General features: G+C 47.9%; 1 protein-coding gene across 8 annotated transcripts in view; it reads right to left on the bottom strand.

Annotated features, from left to right (window-relative positions):
• The window catches only part of ESYT2 (extended synaptotagmin 2), a 71983-nt gene that overhangs the window by 16920 nt on the left and 36413 nt on the right, over nucleotides 1–18650 (bottom strand). For 2 of the 8 annotated variants that reach the window (XM_084897501.1, XM_084897504.1), the window contains exons 8-16: nucleotides 16637–16757; nucleotides 15681–15857; nucleotides 14215–14297; nucleotides 13360–13408; nucleotides 12245–12334; nucleotides 11718–11813; nucleotides 6324–6386; nucleotides 2720–2794; nucleotides 1951–2037 (exon numbers count right to left, since the gene is read on the bottom strand). In XM_084897501.1, the coding sequence (XP_084753627.1) occupies nucleotides 1951–2037; nucleotides 2720–2794; nucleotides 6324–6386; nucleotides 11718–11813; nucleotides 12245–12334; nucleotides 13360–13408; nucleotides 14215–14297; nucleotides 15681–15857; nucleotides 16637–16757 (841 nt within the window). Of the gene's footprint in view, nucleotides 1–1950; nucleotides 2038–2719; nucleotides 2795–6323; nucleotides 6387–9364; nucleotides 9467–11717; nucleotides 11814–12244; nucleotides 12335–13359; nucleotides 13409–14214; nucleotides 14298–15680; nucleotides 15858–16636; nucleotides 16758–18650 lie in introns of all 8 variants that reach the window. The other 6 variants (XM_084897500.1, XM_084897503.1, XM_084897502.1 and 3 more) reach the window with 3 other exon arrangements.

Raw genomic sequence — 18650 nt, forward strand, 5'->3', positions numbered from 1 at the left:
CACACAGGATGGGACTGACAGATTAGACATTTGAGGTGGGGAAAATGGGAGAAGTAGTGTTCAGACTTCTCATCAGAAACAATGTGAGAGGGGGAAAGTGAAAGAAAAAACCAGGTAGCCAAACATTTTATATCTTGTGAAAATATGAAGGTGAAACAGACTTTCCAGACACACAGAACTGGAAGAACCATCGACCCGCTCTGCAGGAACTGTGAAAGGGGCTGTGGGAAGAAGGGAAATTGCTTCTGCTGGAAGGGTGAGAACAATAGAAAAAACTATTTTCTAGATTTTTAGAAAGCTCTTTAAAATAATGAAATGAGTTGGTCTGAAGGTTGTGGGTTATTGTTAAGCTGATAAAATAATGAAATGTATTATGGGAGAGTAGAAACAGAAGCATGCCCTGGAAGGTCCCTGCACCTCTGGAGACCGAGTAATGAGAGGCCAGTGAGCCGAACAGAGGGACGGAGCCCTAGAGCAATCACTAACCCCTCAGCACCAAGCACGGAGCTACAGCTCGAAAGCCAAAAGGGGAGATCGAGTGCCAATACAAAAGGCTCGATCCAAAAGAAATCAGATTAAAAAAGCAAAAGATAACAAATGGGCAAAGATTTGGTAGCAGATTTAAACCCAACCACATCAACAATAACTGTATGCTATCTATAAGACATCACCTTTAAATATAAATTACAAGTAGATTTTTTAAAAGATGAAAAAAATAAGCATGTTAACTTCAATAAAAAGAAAGATGCAATAGCTATATTAATATCAAACAGTCGATTACAAAGAATATAATTTAAATGAACTGTAAAGGAAATTTTTATAATGATAAAGGAATCAACTCGTCAGGTGGGCAAGCATTAGAATTCTAAACAGACTCTTGGAAAAATAAAGAGCAGAGAAAACCTCCCAACTCTTCCTACTGTCACCATCCTGACCCACAAGCCGGAGAAACACAATTACAGACCAGTGTCTTTCTGGACTCAGGTGCAAAATTCTTAACAAAACTTAGCCAATTAAATCGAATCCATTAGAAGGATACAACAGGATGACCACGTGACCTCATGCCCTGATAAAGGTTTACTTGTGAGGTTCCTAATGTGAAAACCACATGAAGGTGTGCGGTGTCTAACTCTGACGCCATGGCTGTATTGCACCACACTGACAAACCGGGGAAGCCAGAGGACCCCGCCGCGCTGAGAAGCGGCAGATAAAATTCCACATTCCCTTCTGACAAAACGCTCAGCCACCTCATGGCAGGAGAAGGCAACGCCTCAAACTTCAGGCTTCACGGCGAAGGTCTAAGGCTCCCCTGGACCCCAGAGGCAGAGAGGTCCGCTCACACAGAGGCCCGAGGCCGGGAGGGCGAGGCGAGGCAGGGGAGGCAGAGGCGGCAGGTGGAAACACAGAAGCGAAGTGTCCTTCTTATTTATTTATTTATTTATTTTTAAATATATATTTTATTGATTTTGTACAGAGAGGAAGGGAGAGAGATAGAGAGCTAGAAACATCGATGAGAGAGAGAGAGAGAGAGAGAGAGAGTGTCATCGACCAGCTGCCTCTTGCACACCCCCTACTGGGGATGTGTCCGCAACCAAGGTACATGCCCTTGACCGGAATCGAACCCGGGACCTTTCAGTCCCCAAGCCGACGCTCTATCCATTGAGCCAAACCAGTCTCGGCCGAAGTGTCCTTCTTAGCAGAGACATGACTGCTGTGCAGAAGGCAATCCTGGGGGACCTCAGAAGCACCACAGTCAGCAGGTTGACAATATGATGCCAACGCACAAGTTCAACTGCATTTCCAGATCCAGTAATATCCAATCATCAGTTTAAAGTTTAAAAAAAATACTGATTATGGTGATGGATCCATAAATTATACACTTTAAATATGTGCAGTTCATTACATGTCGATTATATTTCAATAAATCTATTAAGAACACAAATAAAATACCTCAACTTCAAGGTCCTGGCACTTCGGATTGTGAATGAAGAAAGTGAAGTTTTCCTCCCACACAGGCTCATTGGTTTTGTACCGAATCTGAAAGAAATATCCCTCAATCAGCTCTCCACTCTGTGGCTCCTTTCTGTGTTTATTAGTTATGTGTTTAGAAGCTAGGAATGACTTTAATTAATTTCAAGATGCATATTAGTGAGCACACACTGTCATGTATCAGTTGCGGAAAGTGCTCCAGAGACAGTCCCAAGCTTTCAGAGTGTGCCGGGCCGCAGAGCCCCAGCCGGGTGCCCTCTCCGTGGCCTGGGCCTCCGGGGGCTGCACAGCTCTGCATTCTGGAAGCTTCTCAGACTAACGGTGAGCAGGTGAGTGTGAACAAAGGCTGTGACTTTAAACAGTCCCTGAATGCTTCTCTCGCATCAGGAGAGTGGGACCTACTGCAACAACGGGGATCCTCTCTCAACACCTGAGGGAACTGCATTGGCTACATCGTAAGCAACTCTGTTACCTTTCAAACAAAATATTTACAGAACATTCAAAGAAAACCTTCACCTATCATGAAATCAAGCAAAAAAATACTCACATTATTTTTTAATGTTACTTTTTAAAGTGAGCAATATGTTTGTTACCAAATTAAGGAGGTAGTAATCTATGAAATAAAGAAAGATGGAAATTAAGGATCTCGACACCATCACCTGATGCCAGTCACCACCCGACAGCGAGCGCCACAGTGCCGTCCCAGGACATGGTCGGCACACGGCCTTACCTTGCTCTCCTGGGCCTTGTGACCCACTGACATCTGCACGAGGGGGCTGGGGCTGCTGTCCACTTTCTTCCCGGACTATCCAAACACAAACGCAGAGTAAGGAACAACACCTGGAACAGGCTTGTTGACAATGAAACCACTGGCTACACTCACAGTCATTTCTACTTACTTCTGAGACTTCAGTTTACAGGGACTATCTGGGAATAACTGGGAAAGAATCACTAAGTACAACCCAAACCATAATTGTATCTCTCATAAAATATACTAATAGGTCTATTTACACACACTTTTTAAGTGTTAAGTCTTAGTTTTAGAGCAAACTACTTTGAAAAAATGAAATCTTCTTAATATCTTTTTTGATAATTCCAGCTCTCAAAACTTATTTGACTGGGATAAAAAAATAAATAAAGTGAAAAGAATGAATAGAAAAACATGAGCAAGGACAAATGTAAAAAAGTATATAATTCAGCCCGGCCAGTGTTGCTCAGTGGTTGAATGTTGACCTAAGAATCTAGAGGCCACAGTTCATTCCCGGTCAGGGTATCAGGCTCGATTCCCAGTGTGGGGCATTGCAGGAGGCAGCTAATCAATGATTCTCTTTCATCATTGATGTTTCTATCTCTCTCTTCCTCTCTGATATCAATAAAAACATATATATATATATATATATATATTTAAAAAAAGAGTATATAGCCCTAGCCAGTTTTGCTCAGTGGATAGAGTGTCAGCCTATGGACTGAAGGGTCCTGGGTTTGATTCTGGTCAAGGGTACAATACCAGGTTGCAAGCTTGATCCGCAGTGGGGGACATGCAGGAGGCAGCCTATCAATGATTCTCTCTCATCATTGATGTTTCTAACTTTCCCTCTCCCTTCCTCTCTGAAATCAACAAAAAAACATAATTTAAAAAAAGTATATAATCCAGAACAGTTCTCTGGTTGGAATAATAAAAATACTACCAAGTGTCAGAAACATGTTTTCACAGTTTTAAGTTAGCATCTTCTGTTTAAACATGTAGCTATAAGATATCAAGTCTCATTGGCCAGCACCTAAGTAATTTTGACTGGAAGAATAAACATCAATCTAGAGTTGCATTCAATTAAGCAGATATGAATATAATTTTAAAAGTGGTAAGAAGCATATTTTTTAGCTGAAAGAAGAAAACATAAATAAAACACAACTATATGGGATATGAGGTTTATTTATAACTTAGCCCCACAAGAAGATTCAATTAAATATCTGTTAGTGGAAATTAATTAGATCACGAAACATTTTAAAGTCAATCCACAACACTGCAGCAAAGATAAACATAAGCATCAAACTCATGATTATTGGAATAAAGTTATTACTAGCCCACACCTACTGCGATAATCTATTTTCTGGTTCATCTTTTTGATGTGAACGAATTCTGTAAAACGAAATAAATACTGTTAAAAAATTCAAAAGCTAGACTACTGTGGCAGAGATACCACTTTCCCCCTCAGTCCACTGTCCCTTCTTCCCTGACGTGAGATCCCTGGTCTGTGACTGGGCCCAGGCTCTGCAAGCCAGCATCCTATTTCTGAAGCTCCCTGGCGGTCCGGTGTGGCAGGTGCAGTCTGGCCTGAAAAGGGCAGGCATTCTCCCACCCTTTCCCAGACCCCGTTCTGGATGGAGGTAGTGAGCAGGCAGAGCCCAGCCAGATTCTGGGACGCTGGAGGGAAGTTACCTCTGTCTTGCTGAAACTACAACTTGTGAATCTGATTCAGAAGCTGAGTGTCTTTCTTACCTAATATACTTACTTCATTTCTGAAAAAGCAGCCATTCATTCCTAAAAAACTATAATATTTATAAGACCTTTTTTTTTTTTTTAACTTTCTACTTTGAAAACAATGGAACTCACAATTGCTGACTTTATGTACCTGCTTCTGGGAAAATCGAGATACTGGGGGAATAGCTACTCCCTTAGCCCACTTAGCTTGTCTCCCTTTTCCTTCTGCGTGTGCATGTGTGTGACATGGTGGAAATTCGCTTATCCTCAGCCTGAAAGTCTTTAATAAGTATGAAATAAACACTAGCAAACCTTTACTGACATGTTTTCTTTCTTGGTGGTACATAAAGTAATGATGTATCTTAAGTAAATGACATTTTAGATTCCAAATCACAAAGTTTTCTATTATAATTCCATTTTCAGCACGACTCAAAGACACAGATATCATGAAACTAAGTGGAGACTTTCCTGAACTTACAGCTCAGCTCCTTATCCCTTGACTAGTGAGTCCCACAGTTTATCTAGTTGAACCCTGGTTCTCAGGTCTATGAAATGGGCATGATGTCATTTCCAGAACCCAGCTGTCAGGCGTAAATGAGGTTAAGTAATAACAATTAAATGAACACATTCGACTAGCTGCATGGAACTCTTTCCATGCATGATCTCATTTAATGTACTCACTACTCCAGCAAAGAAGACACTGTCACTTCTGTCCTATAAATTATTAATTCATGCTGGACTCCAACCCAAGCTGCCTTCAGTTCTCAGCTTGGGGCCAACCACAACATAGAAATGGGAAGGGAAGCCTGTTGATACACTCCTTACAGTGTTTTAGGGGTGACAGTATGTCAACTACTGCGAACAAGGTGCAGCAAGGACTTAATAAAAACTACATCAAAGCAGCCTTTATCTGGCCTGGCCAGTTTGGCTCAGTGGATAGAGCATTGACCCGTGACCGAAGGGTCCCAGGTTTGATTCCGGTCAAGGGCAAGTACCTCAATTGCAGGCTCATCCTCAGCCTGGGCCCTGGTTGGGGCGTGGGTGTAGGAGGCAACCAATCAATGTGTTTCTCTCATATCGATATTTCTGTCTTTCCCTCTCTCTTCCTTTCTCTCTAAAAATCATTTGAAAATTATCCTCGGGTGAGGATTAAAACAAAAAACTAAAACAGGCTTTATTAGTCTTCCCCACTTTTGAAATGTAACTTATCCTCCTAGATAAAACTGATTTAAAAACATTCCTGACTCCTTTCTATGGGATTTTCTTAAAATAATTACATTTAAGCTCTCCCCTCAAATATCTAAGCCTATAATGTTCAAAGAAATCAAAGAAAAAATAATAAAACATGGTGAGTCATGGAAAAGTTTAACAGTTTGGCTAGAAAATACATGTTGCTGGTGACTCAGGGAGTGGAGCTCAGTTTTCAATGTCCCTCTCTAGTGACATGGACGGCTTCTCCAGAGACCTGCCCCGCCCGCGGAGCCGCCTGACTTGGCATACTGGGAGAGGTGCCGTGTACACAGACAGCACGGTGGCAAGGTGCACCCGCCAACAGGGCTGAAGACTGGCTAAGATTTTAGACAGAACTTCTAGTTCATCATTTTCACAAACTGAAATCCAACGGAAACAGAGCATGTCAAACCACCTTAGATACTGACAAGACGATGTGTCATTTATCAGACTGGAACTTTATAAAATTATCTTCAGAGCTGACTTAAACTCTCTACTAATTCTTGGTCAACAAGCGTAGGCTCTCCACCGACCACTAACTGCTGATTAGTAACACACCGCGAGGCTGAAGCATCATCTCTTTTAATACGTCTTCATGAACTTGCAAAGGGAAGCATTGGTTTACCTTTAAAGCTTTCTGAACTGCAGTCTTCTTCAAGACACCGGGGTTAAACCCTAACGGGTTACTCTTTCCCGCAGAAGATGAACACACCAAGGGTTAATCAAACATGCAATGAGGAGATTATGTAAGGTTAACGACATGAAAACTTATGCAAACGAACAACAACAAAAAAATCTTTAAACAAAAAATACCAGCAAGAATTACACAGAAACAGTAAAAAACCATTTGTAAAATTTTTCTGTATGCTCACAATTTTATCTTAGAAGGAACCTTTAACCTGTCAGCATCAAACATATGTGCTTCTCCTCAGTGGTTACTCTTCCCCTGAACTTCAGGATTGAAAATCCAAGTGCTGCTTTAAGAAAGGGTTCTATTTACTACCCTTTGCTTGAATAAACCCCTAAAATACCTATAATTAGATGTTATCTAAATACCAACCCACGGGCCACAGTTGCCCAAATCACTCTCAAGCCAAATTCTATCCTATCGTAGCAGAAGCCACACCTCTCCTTTCTGACACGTGCTGTCTCTGTGCAAGGCCACTGAGAAGACGGGCCTTCTCTACTTCGTCCCCAGTCTCTCCCAAGTGTAAACTGGGAGGAAGGTTGGCTCACCAAGTTTCGCAAAGTTTTGATGTCCTGCTTTTATTAAATCTGAGTCTGTAAATTCATTACTTTCTGGCCCTCGAAAGGACAAGACTGAGTTGTTTTGCAAGCTCCTTCAAAGACTAACATGTAAGATTAAAATTTTTATCACTTTTGTTGTAATGACAGATTAAATTTTAGTGCTTTTTATAAAAAGTAGATTTTATAATGAAGAAATGGGACTGTGGCAGGCTGGACCAGGCACGGAGGTCAAGCACCTGGCCCAGAGGAATGAATGGGAAGTGAGAGCCAGTTCTCAGGGGTTGGACCCACCAGGTGTTTCTCTGGGGGGAGTTTGGGTAAGCGAGGCTGGGAACTGCTGCCTGAGGTGTGAGGGATGACAAACACCTCCCTCAAGTTCTCAAGACAGTGGGCCGTGTACAGAATGTGCACATCACCCTAGCCTGCATCCATGTGGGCACAGCGGGGCCAGAGGCTGTGTGTGTGGCGGGGGACAGAGGGGGGAGGGGGTCGCGGAGCAGTGTGAGGTCATGGAAGCTGCACAAGCCTGGGGTGACACAGGCGGGGGCCCAGCATGAGGCCCCCAAACGTCACAGCACCTTCCACCTGGGCCCCTCATCTTAAACGGCAGCACTGCCACCTGTGCCTCTTGGTGAGGAAGCACCAGCATCAATACCCGCCCCACGCCCCCACCCCCGCTCTGGCTCCACCTTACAGCCAGCGTTTTCACAGGCAGTGGGCATGAGCGTGAACGTGCCTCTCAGATAAACCCCGCCCACACTCGAATGGAGCGCAGGGAGGGCACATGCCAGCTCAGCCCCCAGCTCTGCCACTCACCAGCCGGGACCCTGGCTCTCAGCTCAGTCTCTCAGCTCCCGCTGTCTCCTACCTGAGACTAAGGGAGCGGTGCACGCAGAACCTCTGCAAAGTGCAGTGCAGACACGAGTGGCCAGGAAGCCAAAGGCCTAGAGGGGCCCCAGGAGTCAGAGGCACCATGGCTTCCCTCTGAAATCCCAGCCCAGGGCTTGAGCAAGAGGAGGAGAGCGGAGCTCCAGTCACCATGGAGGGGCATCTCCGGGCTGGACACAGCGCTGCTGCTCTGAGTAGGGAGGAGGTAGGGCGGAGAGGGCTGGCCACTAAGGCCTTTCCTAGAAACAGGAAAGGGCTCGGCATGGGGGAAGCTGAGAACACAGATCCTCTGCACAGTGACAACCAACAGGTTTGAAAATACAATCACTTTGTTCCAATTTAGTTCACGGAGCACCTGGTAAGCGCCGATACTGGAATCACAAAGCAGAGCAAGTGGTTTTGACAATGGAGGAGGAAAGTAGCTTTAGGACTGAGCAACGTCACAGCAGAACATGACAAAGCAACTAGAGCCCCGACACAGGGCAGAGCGTTTACGGAATGAAAAGACGGAAGCACAGCCGCTGGCGGAGACCACACAGCTGTCTTGGACACTGAACAGGACCCCGTTTCACTAAAGAGTGGGCAAACAGATGCCCCTGAGCACTACCGTGGGTCACACAGTGCAGCTGGCGGGGCATTTACTGACGGGGTGACGGAACCTCGCCCCTGGAAGTCCTGACCCTCCTCCTCTATGACCTGGACAATACCCCTCCTTTTCAGGTGGAAACAGAAAGGAGAACGCCCCACAGCTGCAAAGCTGCCACCTCAGCTCCCAGGACCAGTGACTGGAAGAGTCTCACCAGTTGTGAGCTACTAGTAAGTCAGGGATTAGCCAAGGAAGGGTGACCCTCTGGCCTAATGACTAAGCCATGGTGGCTTCCTTTCGCCCTGAAAAAACTGAAAATAACTGTTTGCTAAAGGCACCAAGGTGCCCAGCCACACCCTGGGAAACAGATGGAACGAGACCAGCTTCCCAAGCAAGGGCAGCCCGGCACCACCCGCTCCAGGAAGTGCCCTCCGCCCTGAGGAGGAGCTGTGCCCACACTCCGGGCCTGCTCTCCCTGGGGACTGGTCAGCGGGAGGGAGAAGGCGAGCTTTCGGGCACTGAGTGCACGTCTGTCTTCACTGACCACACAGGGCACAGGGGACTAAGGAAAGCCAAGTGCTCAGGCTTCTGCCTGGTCAGGAGGAGAAAGCAGACTTGAGGGAGGTGTTTGAAACTTGCAAAGAAATATTTACATCTCACAGTGAGATGAACCACAAAAACCCAATGAATCACTATGGTTTCCTTTTTCCATGGAAGAGTTTTTATTTTATCTTTTCCTGGGCTTCCTCATGACTCAGGTTTGTTCATCTTATCATCAGATGTAGTCACCAATATTAGTCACAGCAAAAAGCATCAAACAAGCGCACACAGGAACTGAAATCATGCAGAAGTAGACCACATGCCACGCCACACACCGCGGAGACAGCACCCGGAGCTCCCGTGCACATTCCGTGTCCACAGCACACAGGAGAACACGGACTCACAAACAGTGCTCTATAGACCGAGGCGGTGTTCTCACAGAACACCAGTCCGGACGCTCGCCTCTCTTTTAAGTGGCCACACCCAAAGCTTCCCTCGTAGATGCTCTTGGAAGTGGCAATGGGAGGAGAAAGCAAAGAACGGTAGGTTGTGATCATCGCACACACAAGCAGCACCAGTAACAGGAGCGCAAAGGGCAGGCACAGAGCCACAGATGGGGAGTGCCGCCACGCTCCGTGGAAGTGGCCCGGCAGCAGCAGGGCCGCGAGGGCCCTCTGCCCGTTGGCCAGAGCGGCTTCCCACACCGATGCCTTTAACAGGGGTTAATAGGTTCACTTGCTTTTTTTTGCTTCTGTGACATCATTCAAATTTTAATTTAATGTAATAACCACAGTTCTGATGTACTATTCTGTATATCCTAAAATACGACACATTCATTTCCATCAGGCATGATCAAGATTTGATAACAAACATTATTGTGGTTAAAAATAAAAATTCTAGCCGAAACTGGTTTGGTTCAGTGAATAGAGTGTCGGCCTGAGGACTGATTGTCCCTGGTTCGATTCCAGTCAAAAGCATGAACCTTGGTTGTGGCACATATCCCCAGTAGTTCAAGAGGCAGCTGACTGATGTTTCTAACTATTTATCCCTCTCCCTTCCTCTCTGTAAAAAATTAATAAAATATATTAAATGAATAAAAAAATTCTACCACACAAGAAATTCTGTAGAAATGTTAGGTAATAATGACACAATGTCCCCCAAATTGAAACTGGAACAGATAGAGCCACAGGCTTCAGACTGGAAGGCAGGCCACAGGGGAACACTAACAGAAATCAGAGCCACGTGGGTAAAGAAGCCGCCCACGGACACAGGGCAGCTCGCCCAGGAGCGGGAGGGCCCGCGGGGCACATGCCGCACTGTGCTGTGCTGTGCTGTGCGCTGTGCGGACCGCTGGCTCCGGTCGGGGCAGGGAATCCTAGTCAGCGGAGGGTTAGTTTACACGTGGCTTTTTGGCTTGGGGTTGGCAGCTCTCGTCCCCATGTTGGTCAAAGGCCAACTATCTGTACAATTACACAGACAGAGTTCAATTACATGTTCCCAACATGAAGAAAGCTGGATGACTGCTCAGAGTGGAATTGTTAACACTTTAAACAGAGTGTCTGATACACCACACCCGCCTATGCTGTGAGCAAAGCCCAGGGAGGCACAGTTTTGGACCTTGAAAGGTGCGAACTGAGACGAGGTGTGTGACTTCATGAAGCACAGGACACACCGGCCAGCCCTGAGCTGAGGCCAGAATGGAGGCCAGGTGAAACGTTGAGTGGCGGCGTAGGCTCGGCCGCACCGATGACCTGGACGGTGAACTTTACCATCATCGTGGGAGGGCACTGCGTCTGGGAGCAGTCGTCTTTCCGTCAACAAAATCGGCCTCAACACCAGGAAATACAGCAAGAATGGCATCTCCTGAACAAGCGAGTGAGCACTCAAGAAATCGTCACAACAGCCTGCCTGGCGCGGCTCAGTGGCTGAGCAGCGACCCGAGACAGGCGGTCATGGTTCGATTCCCCGTCAGGACACATGTCCAGGTTGTGGGCTCATCCCCAGTAGGGAGCATGCAGAAGGCAGCTGATTAAGGTTTCTCTCTCATCATTGATGTTTCTATCTCTCTCTCCCTCTCCCTTCCTCTCAGAAATAAATATAAATATAAATAAAAAATATTCTAAGAAATATATCAAACCAATAGGACAGTATAATGAGCGCTAGGGTCAAACTTGGTGGTGGGGACCAGAGCAGGCCTCCTACGACTGAAAATGTGTACGGTTGTTCTTCTCCAAATCACAGTGACTGCCTGTAAAAACTGTGCTGCATGGCTCTTGCTAAGCAAAACAATTCTGCTGCGAACAAGGAGCACTGCTCTGGGCACAGGAGCCACGTGTGCGGCAGGAGCCGCCAGGGGTAGCACGTGCCAGCCGGCCAGGCAGCATGTCTCCCCACCAGGGCGCTCAGTACTCAGTCCTCCCACCACGAGGCGGCTGCAGGATGAATCTGGGTTTGTCATCAGAGCTGCTTCATTTTGTCCCACGCCAAGTAGAGAATGAAATGTTACTACTCAGTGACTTCCTATAGAGCATCCTCTTCTCTAACTACCAGGGAGCTGGATAAAGCTTCCCTGTATGAGAGATTTCTGCATAAAACAGGTCAGAGTAAAGGGCCATTGTGATGATAAAAAGGAGTTTAACACACTTTTGCACCACCCACCCCACGCGGCTCTGGGCTGGGTGAAGAGAACACACAGCAATAGGAACGGGTGACAGTGTGGACACAAGCACGCACAGGAGTTCCCATGGTGCTACCTACCGGAAGGTTCCTCGCTGAATCCAAATACAAGATGAGTAAGGAGGAGGAAAGGCCGTCGTTGGCTTGGTCTTTGTCGGCCCTGATGTCTGTCAGCACCTACCAGGAAGGAGATGTCTCAACAGGCACATTTCCACCTCGCTTTGGACTCCTGCTACCCAACTGTGCCTGTAATGCTCAAGCAAGGGGAGCGAGAGAGCAGAGAACCCCAACATGTGCAAGCAGAGCGGGAACAGAGAAGCCCCCAATACATGCAAGCAGAGTGGAAATAGGAAAGATTCTCTACAAATCAAAGGAAGGACAGTGATCTGTGGCCCTCCAAACCCCTGCTCTGCATCAAGCACAAGATTTGAAGATCTTGTAACACAGGTGAAAATGACCTTCAAATCTTTTCTTACAAGTGGCATCATCTTTAATGTACCCGAGGCCACTGTGGCGACTACAGCACAGCCACCGAGGTCCCGCTAGTCCTCTGCAGGGCATGCCGCACGGAGGGAAGGAGCGGTCTAAGCCGCAGGAGCGGGGCTCACCTGGTCCAGGCGGGCAGCGTGTGGCGTCAGTGTGAGCCACTCCAGTTTCAGGTGTAGCTTTCCTCTGGGGACCTCGTCCAGGGCGAACCACTGAGGACAACGGCGCAGGGTTAGCAGTTCTCTCCTGAATCGGCATTCAAGTCACCAGTCTGCACTCTGTCCCAAGAGGCTTAGGGCCTGTGGCACCCACTGCTCACTGAGACCAGGACAGAGCCTCCGTACCCAGCCCTGAGCTCTCTCCAGGAGCACATGGCCCGTGCCCCGGACCACGCCAGCCCTGACTGCTGCCTGGCCCATGGCAACGCTTCACAAACACTAATCCCCGAGCCCATCAGAGCCCTGGGAGGTAGGGCTCACCCTAATTTACATGCAAGGATTCAAATGTCCACACGCTCCATCAGCTCCTATGTATCGACTTTAATAGAACTTATGGGCCTAATATAACATCAAACCCAAATGATGAATTTCACTATCAAACAAGTGAGCGTGTTTGTTTTTGTTCATCACTACATACTAATAACAAAATAGCACACGGTTATTTCAACTCAAAAGCCACACAGCAGTGACTCGAAGGCGGCCGGAGCCCGTGCTGGACGAGCCGCTGTGCCCAGGCCCTGTGCACCGGCGGCTCGCGCTCCCGTTCCGACTGCAGCGCCGACTTGGAATGACGCTTCCCTTGGCCAATCCCACCCACGTTCACAAGCCCCACCAACTCTCCCTCCTCACGCTTTCATTCCAATAGCAGCATCTGCCTGAAGGTGCATCTGCTCGCTGCAAGTCCCTCTGTCTTTACAGCGCCTTCCCGGGACAACCTCCTACGGTCAGCACAGCCCGTCTGCTGTGGCGCCAGCATCTTTAAAATGCGCGGGACCGGGGAATGCACCGCCTCCCGAAGGAAGGCCGCTTGAGCAGGTGTCCTCGGCAATGTCCAGCGGATGTGGTAGGTACTCAGCACACACGCTACGACTAGGTTCTCAGGCTTCTTTTCACTTTGCTATTTATTTCGAACAAGCTTAAGTTCTCATACCTGAGGGGCAAATGCTGAGTTTTCAGGATGGGGAGGGGCAGGAAAGAGCCAGTGTTCGTAAGTAGAACGAGACTCGCAGAAAACTTACTTCATCTAGAAGGCGCTCCTTTTCCACTTCGGCCAGGTCGATCATGAGACTAGAGAAACAACACGACAGCTTCAGAGCACAGAAGCACGCCTCTCACAGCCCACCCGAGGTGTCTGTCTAGAATAGAGGACTCCAGAAACCAACAAAATGCTACAGTTTATCAAGAGCAGACTGTGGGCTATCCTGCACCCATCTAAGCATGGGTCTATCCTTTTACTTTTTATCCAGTCCCAGAGTCCCCCCTCTCTGCTTCCTCCCACCTCTCTAGTCTACCACCAATGGATTTCATGGGACCCACCTGTCTCCTCCTTTGATTACAACGTATAAAAATAGATAACCCACCATTCTCAGAGCACTATCCCAATCTGTTGAGATACTGCTTCCCAGCAACTCTTTGGCTCAAATAAACTCACAAAAAGTTTTTACAGGTTTAAGTGTTTTTACATTAGCAATAATGTGTAAAAGCCCATTTCTACAATGCACGGCAAGGCTGCCTGCCTGGTGCAGAGAGCCGCCCTGGCCTGCAGGCCAAAGCCGCACGGGGCTACTGAGCACTGAAAATGGGGCAAGCGCAACAACTGAAGTGATTTTTGAATTGTGTTCACTTCAGTCAGTTGACGGAACTGGCTGCTGTGCTGCTGGCTGCTGACAGACACAGAGCCAGAAGCGTGCCTTCTTCTCCAAGAACGTGTTAGGAACTAAGCGTGCCAGGAAGCTTAAGTGAGGCAAACATTACATCTAACAGCCACTTAGAAACCCACTCAACATGTACACAAATCTGCCAATAAAGTTAGTTTTAAGAGATTTTTAAAAACAAAGCGTGACCTGCACTCTGCTCAGTCGCCAAGGACTTACCTTCCTAGAAAGTCGTCCTTGTCTGGGTCTTCGTCAAAGAGCTCAATCTCCAGCTCCTGCCCAGGATGCTCATAGACCAAGGCCTGGAAGGTCAGTGAAGGCAGTGACTGACGTTTCACAACAGAGTCCCCACCGAGCACGTGGTCAGCGACAGCACCTGCGCTGCCTCCAATGTGAGCCCTTCCCCCTTCTCAGTGTGAACACGTCATCTCCCCACGGAGACGGGCGCCCACACGGCCCAGCCCGCTGCGCTTGTTTCGGGTGGGGGCATCCAGGGGCCTGAGTTCAATGGCTCCAGCACAGGACAGGCCTGCAGAGGTGCAGCCCCCCCCCCCCCCCCCCAACGCTGTCCTCCGGTAACCAACCACCACAAGCACCACTCAAAGGTAAGGAATTCGGGGACAGGCAGACTGGGGCTGAGAAGCTGGTGGAGCGTGACCCACACTAGCCCTGGGGGACGCTCTGCTCCCAGCACATGTGGCTTATGGTGCAGCAGTTCCACACGGAGGAGCTGTGCCTGGGGAAAGCGACTGACACTTGCACAGCACCAGGTAGATACCTACTGAACTGGCAGCTGAGCTTTCTCCAGGAAAATGGAGCATCTAGCATCTACTCAGTGAATGGCTATTGTAAGTCAGGTCTGTCTCTATCCTATACAATAAAAGCATAGTATGCAAATTGTCCCCTTGACCAGGAGACAATTCGTCTGGGAGTTTGACCAGGGGATGGTGCCAGCCAGAGGACGGGGGAAAGGCCCTGGCCAGCAGCAGTGGCAGCAGGCGACTGGGGGAAGGGAGTACCCAGCCAGCAGTTGGCAGCTGCTAGGGATCCTACCAGGACATGAATTTCGTGCCTTGCGCCTCTAGTAGATAGATCTGTTTGTGTATATATTTAATCCTCACTCGAGGACATTTTTTCATTGATTTTAGAGTGGAAGGGAGAGGGAAAGACACGAGAAAAACATCAATGTGAGAAAAACACATAATTGTTTGCCTACTGCATGAGCCCCAACCAGAGCCCGGCCTGGGGAATAGCCTGCAACTGAGGTGCTCTTGACCAGAATCGAACCTGGGGCCCTTCGGTGCACAAACCAACACTCTATCCTTTGAGCCAAACCATCTAGGGACAGATCTGTCTATATTTACTGGCATATATTGATGTTCAGGTGTGTAAAATAATAATTTACAAGACAGTACCTAATTTGATTTTTGCATATATACGTGTTAATAACAACATAAAACATTCACATTATGAGAAATTTTGCCAATTATTCATTGTGATCGTTTTATGTAATTAAAAGTGTTGGTATGACAAGAATGTAGTGTGGAGAATACAGAAGGTGCAACGCTTTCTTAAGAGGGGACTCTGAAGTGAGGAGAATTTAAATCTCCACCTCCACGAACTATGCCTGGGCGACAGTGGGAGCGCGGTGTAGGACGGAGCCGGGGCAGCCGCGAGGGCCTTACCTCGTACACCTCGTGCCACTTGGGACTCAGGTTCTCTTTGATGACCTTGCTTTGGAAGATCTGGTTGCCAACTCGAATAACTCCATAGGGGTCTGACTTTCCCTTGACAAGCCCCTTAAGGTAAGTGTCCTTCCCCTGGAGGTCCTGAGCTTCAATGAAGTGTATCCTTAGGACACCCTGAAGAAGACAAGAGCGCCACCTGCTCACAGGGTCATCCAGACAGGGCACGGCTGGTGCTGACCGGCTGTCGCAGGAGCGCGGCGCAGAGTGACAGCGACGTGACATGTCAGGAAGCACAGCGGGCAGGACAGAGGACCGGGTGGGACTCCTCAGAGGCAGTGGCAGAGGGCGTGGGCGAGCAACTTGTGCAGAGGCCTCGCAGGACACTGCGCGCTGGAGCAGTCAGACCACACGTTCCAGCTCTGCTGTGCCCCCACATAAGTGACACTAACGTTACGGGTCGGACCTGTGCCCAGGCCATGATGTGTAGCTTACTTTGTTCTGTTTTTAGAACAACCCTATGAAATACTGTCATTAACCCTATTTGTAGATGGGAAACTAAGACTCTGAAATACACACTATTCATGGACTCTTTTTCTAAAATGTTTAATAGATAAAGTGAAATATTCACTCACTTCTTTCCAGGCAAACCAAGATGGGAAGGTCAGCCTTTCCCCGAGAGCCCTCTGCAGACAGGCGGGGCCCTGCTCCTGACCGGCACACGGGAAGGTCTGCGTTTTATCTTCCACTTGCTCCCCCGCCCCCGTTACCACTCAGACCGAGGACACCATCCTCCTCGCTGAGACGAAGCTGCTGTGAGGTTTGCCAGTACAGACAGGATGCTGGCGGAGATGACAGCAGGTGCCATCGTTCCGTGTGGCGGGCTGTGAGCAGCAACGCGCGAAGTGGCGGAAGGGTACGTCTGGGAGTGGTAACAGAGGCCAGGACACGCTTACCTTTGGGATCGGAAACCGCAACTGGGCTATTTGAACTTCACTGACGAGAGGAACAGTGATTCGATTGGGAAGAACCAGATAGTTTGATATTATATCCAAAATGATGGTATCTGATAAACCACTGTTAGGTGAGAGGAAAAAAGAACAAAACAGTCATCAGATACTTCCACACTCGTTATCGCCTTCAGCAGTAAACACACCACAAACATGATACAACCACCCACCCATTTATAGGGTAGGAGCACTCTCTTCCCCAAAACACGTTTAAAACCAGCAGGCCAGTCCATTGATGTGGTCCTGCCACTGTGCCGGTTATGAGGGTTTATTCTGGGAACAGAAGGCAGCATCGACTGCATTTCATAAGTTCTACATAACTCTATCATTGATCAAATACCAAGTAACTAATGTTTCATTAAATTTCTTTAACATCAAATATTTCAAACAGCCGAAACCGATTTGGCTCAGTGGATAGAGTGTCAGCCTGCGAACTGAAAGGTCCCAGGTTTGATTCCGGTCTAGGGCATGTACCTTGGTTGTGGGCACATCCCCAATAGGGGGTGTGCAAAAGGCAGATGATGTTTCTCTCATCGATGTTTCTAACTCTCTACCTCTCTCTCTTCCTCTCTGTAAAAAAATCAATAAAATGTATTTTTTTAAAAATTAAAAATATTTCAAACATTCATAAAAGTTCAGATAATACTATAACATCTTTTTTTTTTAATATATTTTATTGATTTTGTACAGAGAGGAATGGAGAGAGATAGAGAGTTAGAAACATCGATGAGAGAGAGTCATCGATCAGCTGCCTCTTGCACACCCCCTACTGGGGATATGCCCGCAACCAAGGTACATGCCCTCGACCGGAATCGAACCCGGGACCCTTCAGTCCCCAAGCCGACGCTCTATCCATTGAGCCAAACCGGTCTCGGCTATAACATCTTTTTACATAGTCTATGTTTATTACATTAAGTTTCTCTTATAATATACTAGGGGCCCAGTGCACGAAATTCGGGGATGGGGGCAGGGGGTGTCCTTCTGCCCAGCCTGCACCCTCTCCAATCTGGGACCCCTAGAGGAATGTCCGACTGACCGTTTAGGCCCAATCCAAATGGGCAGTCGGACATCCCTCTCACAATCCAGGACTGCTGGTTCCCAACTGCTCGCCTGCCTGCCTTCCTGATTGCTCCTAACCGCTTCTGCCTGCCAGCCTGGTCACCACTAACCACTCCCCTGCCAGCCTGTTTGCCCCCAACTTCCCACCTCTGGCTGCCTGGTCATACCTAACTGCCCTCCCCTGCAGGCCTGATTGCCCCCAACTGCCCTACCCTGCTGGCCATCTTGTATCCACATGAGGGCAGAATCTTTGACCACTTGGAGGCAGCCATCTTGTGTGTTGGAGTGATGGTCATATTACTCTTTTACAAGGTAGGATTAGATAGGATAGAGGCCTGGTGCATGGGTGAGGGCCAGATGGTTTTCCCTGAAGGGTGTCCCAGATCAGGGTGGGGGTTCCCTTGGGGCATGGAGCCTGTGGTGGTTTGCAGGCCAGCCACGAACCATTGGCAACCCAAGAAGAGGCCAGGTATCTGGGATTTACTTATCTTCTACAATTGAAACTTTGTAGCCTAGAGCAGAGCCAATCCTGCTTGTTCAGTGGTGGCAGCCATTTTTATTGGGACTTATGTATCTTCTACAATTGAAACTTTATAGCCTTAAGAAGAAGCCAAAGCAGGCCAGGGCTGCAGAAGCTTGGCTTCCTCCATCACTGGGGGCAACCCTAGCTTCCTACCCTCTCCAGCTCCATGGCTGCCACCATTTTTGTTGGGATCTATTTATCCTCTATAATTGAAACTTCGTAGCCTTAAGCGGAAGCCTCAGCTGGCCAGGGTGTGCAGAAAGCTTGGCTTCTTCCATCACCTGGGAAACCCAAGCCTCCATCCTGTTCTCTCTATGGCACAGCCATCTTGGTTGGGTTAATTTGCATATATAATCCTGATTGGCTTTGTGGGCGTGG

This window comes from Pipistrellus hanaki, assembly GCF_964339955.1.
Source record: "Pipistrellus hanaki genome assembly, chromosome: 10".
Lineage (NCBI taxonomy): Eukaryota > Metazoa > Chordata > Mammalia > Chiroptera > Vespertilionidae > Pipistrellus > Pipistrellus hanaki.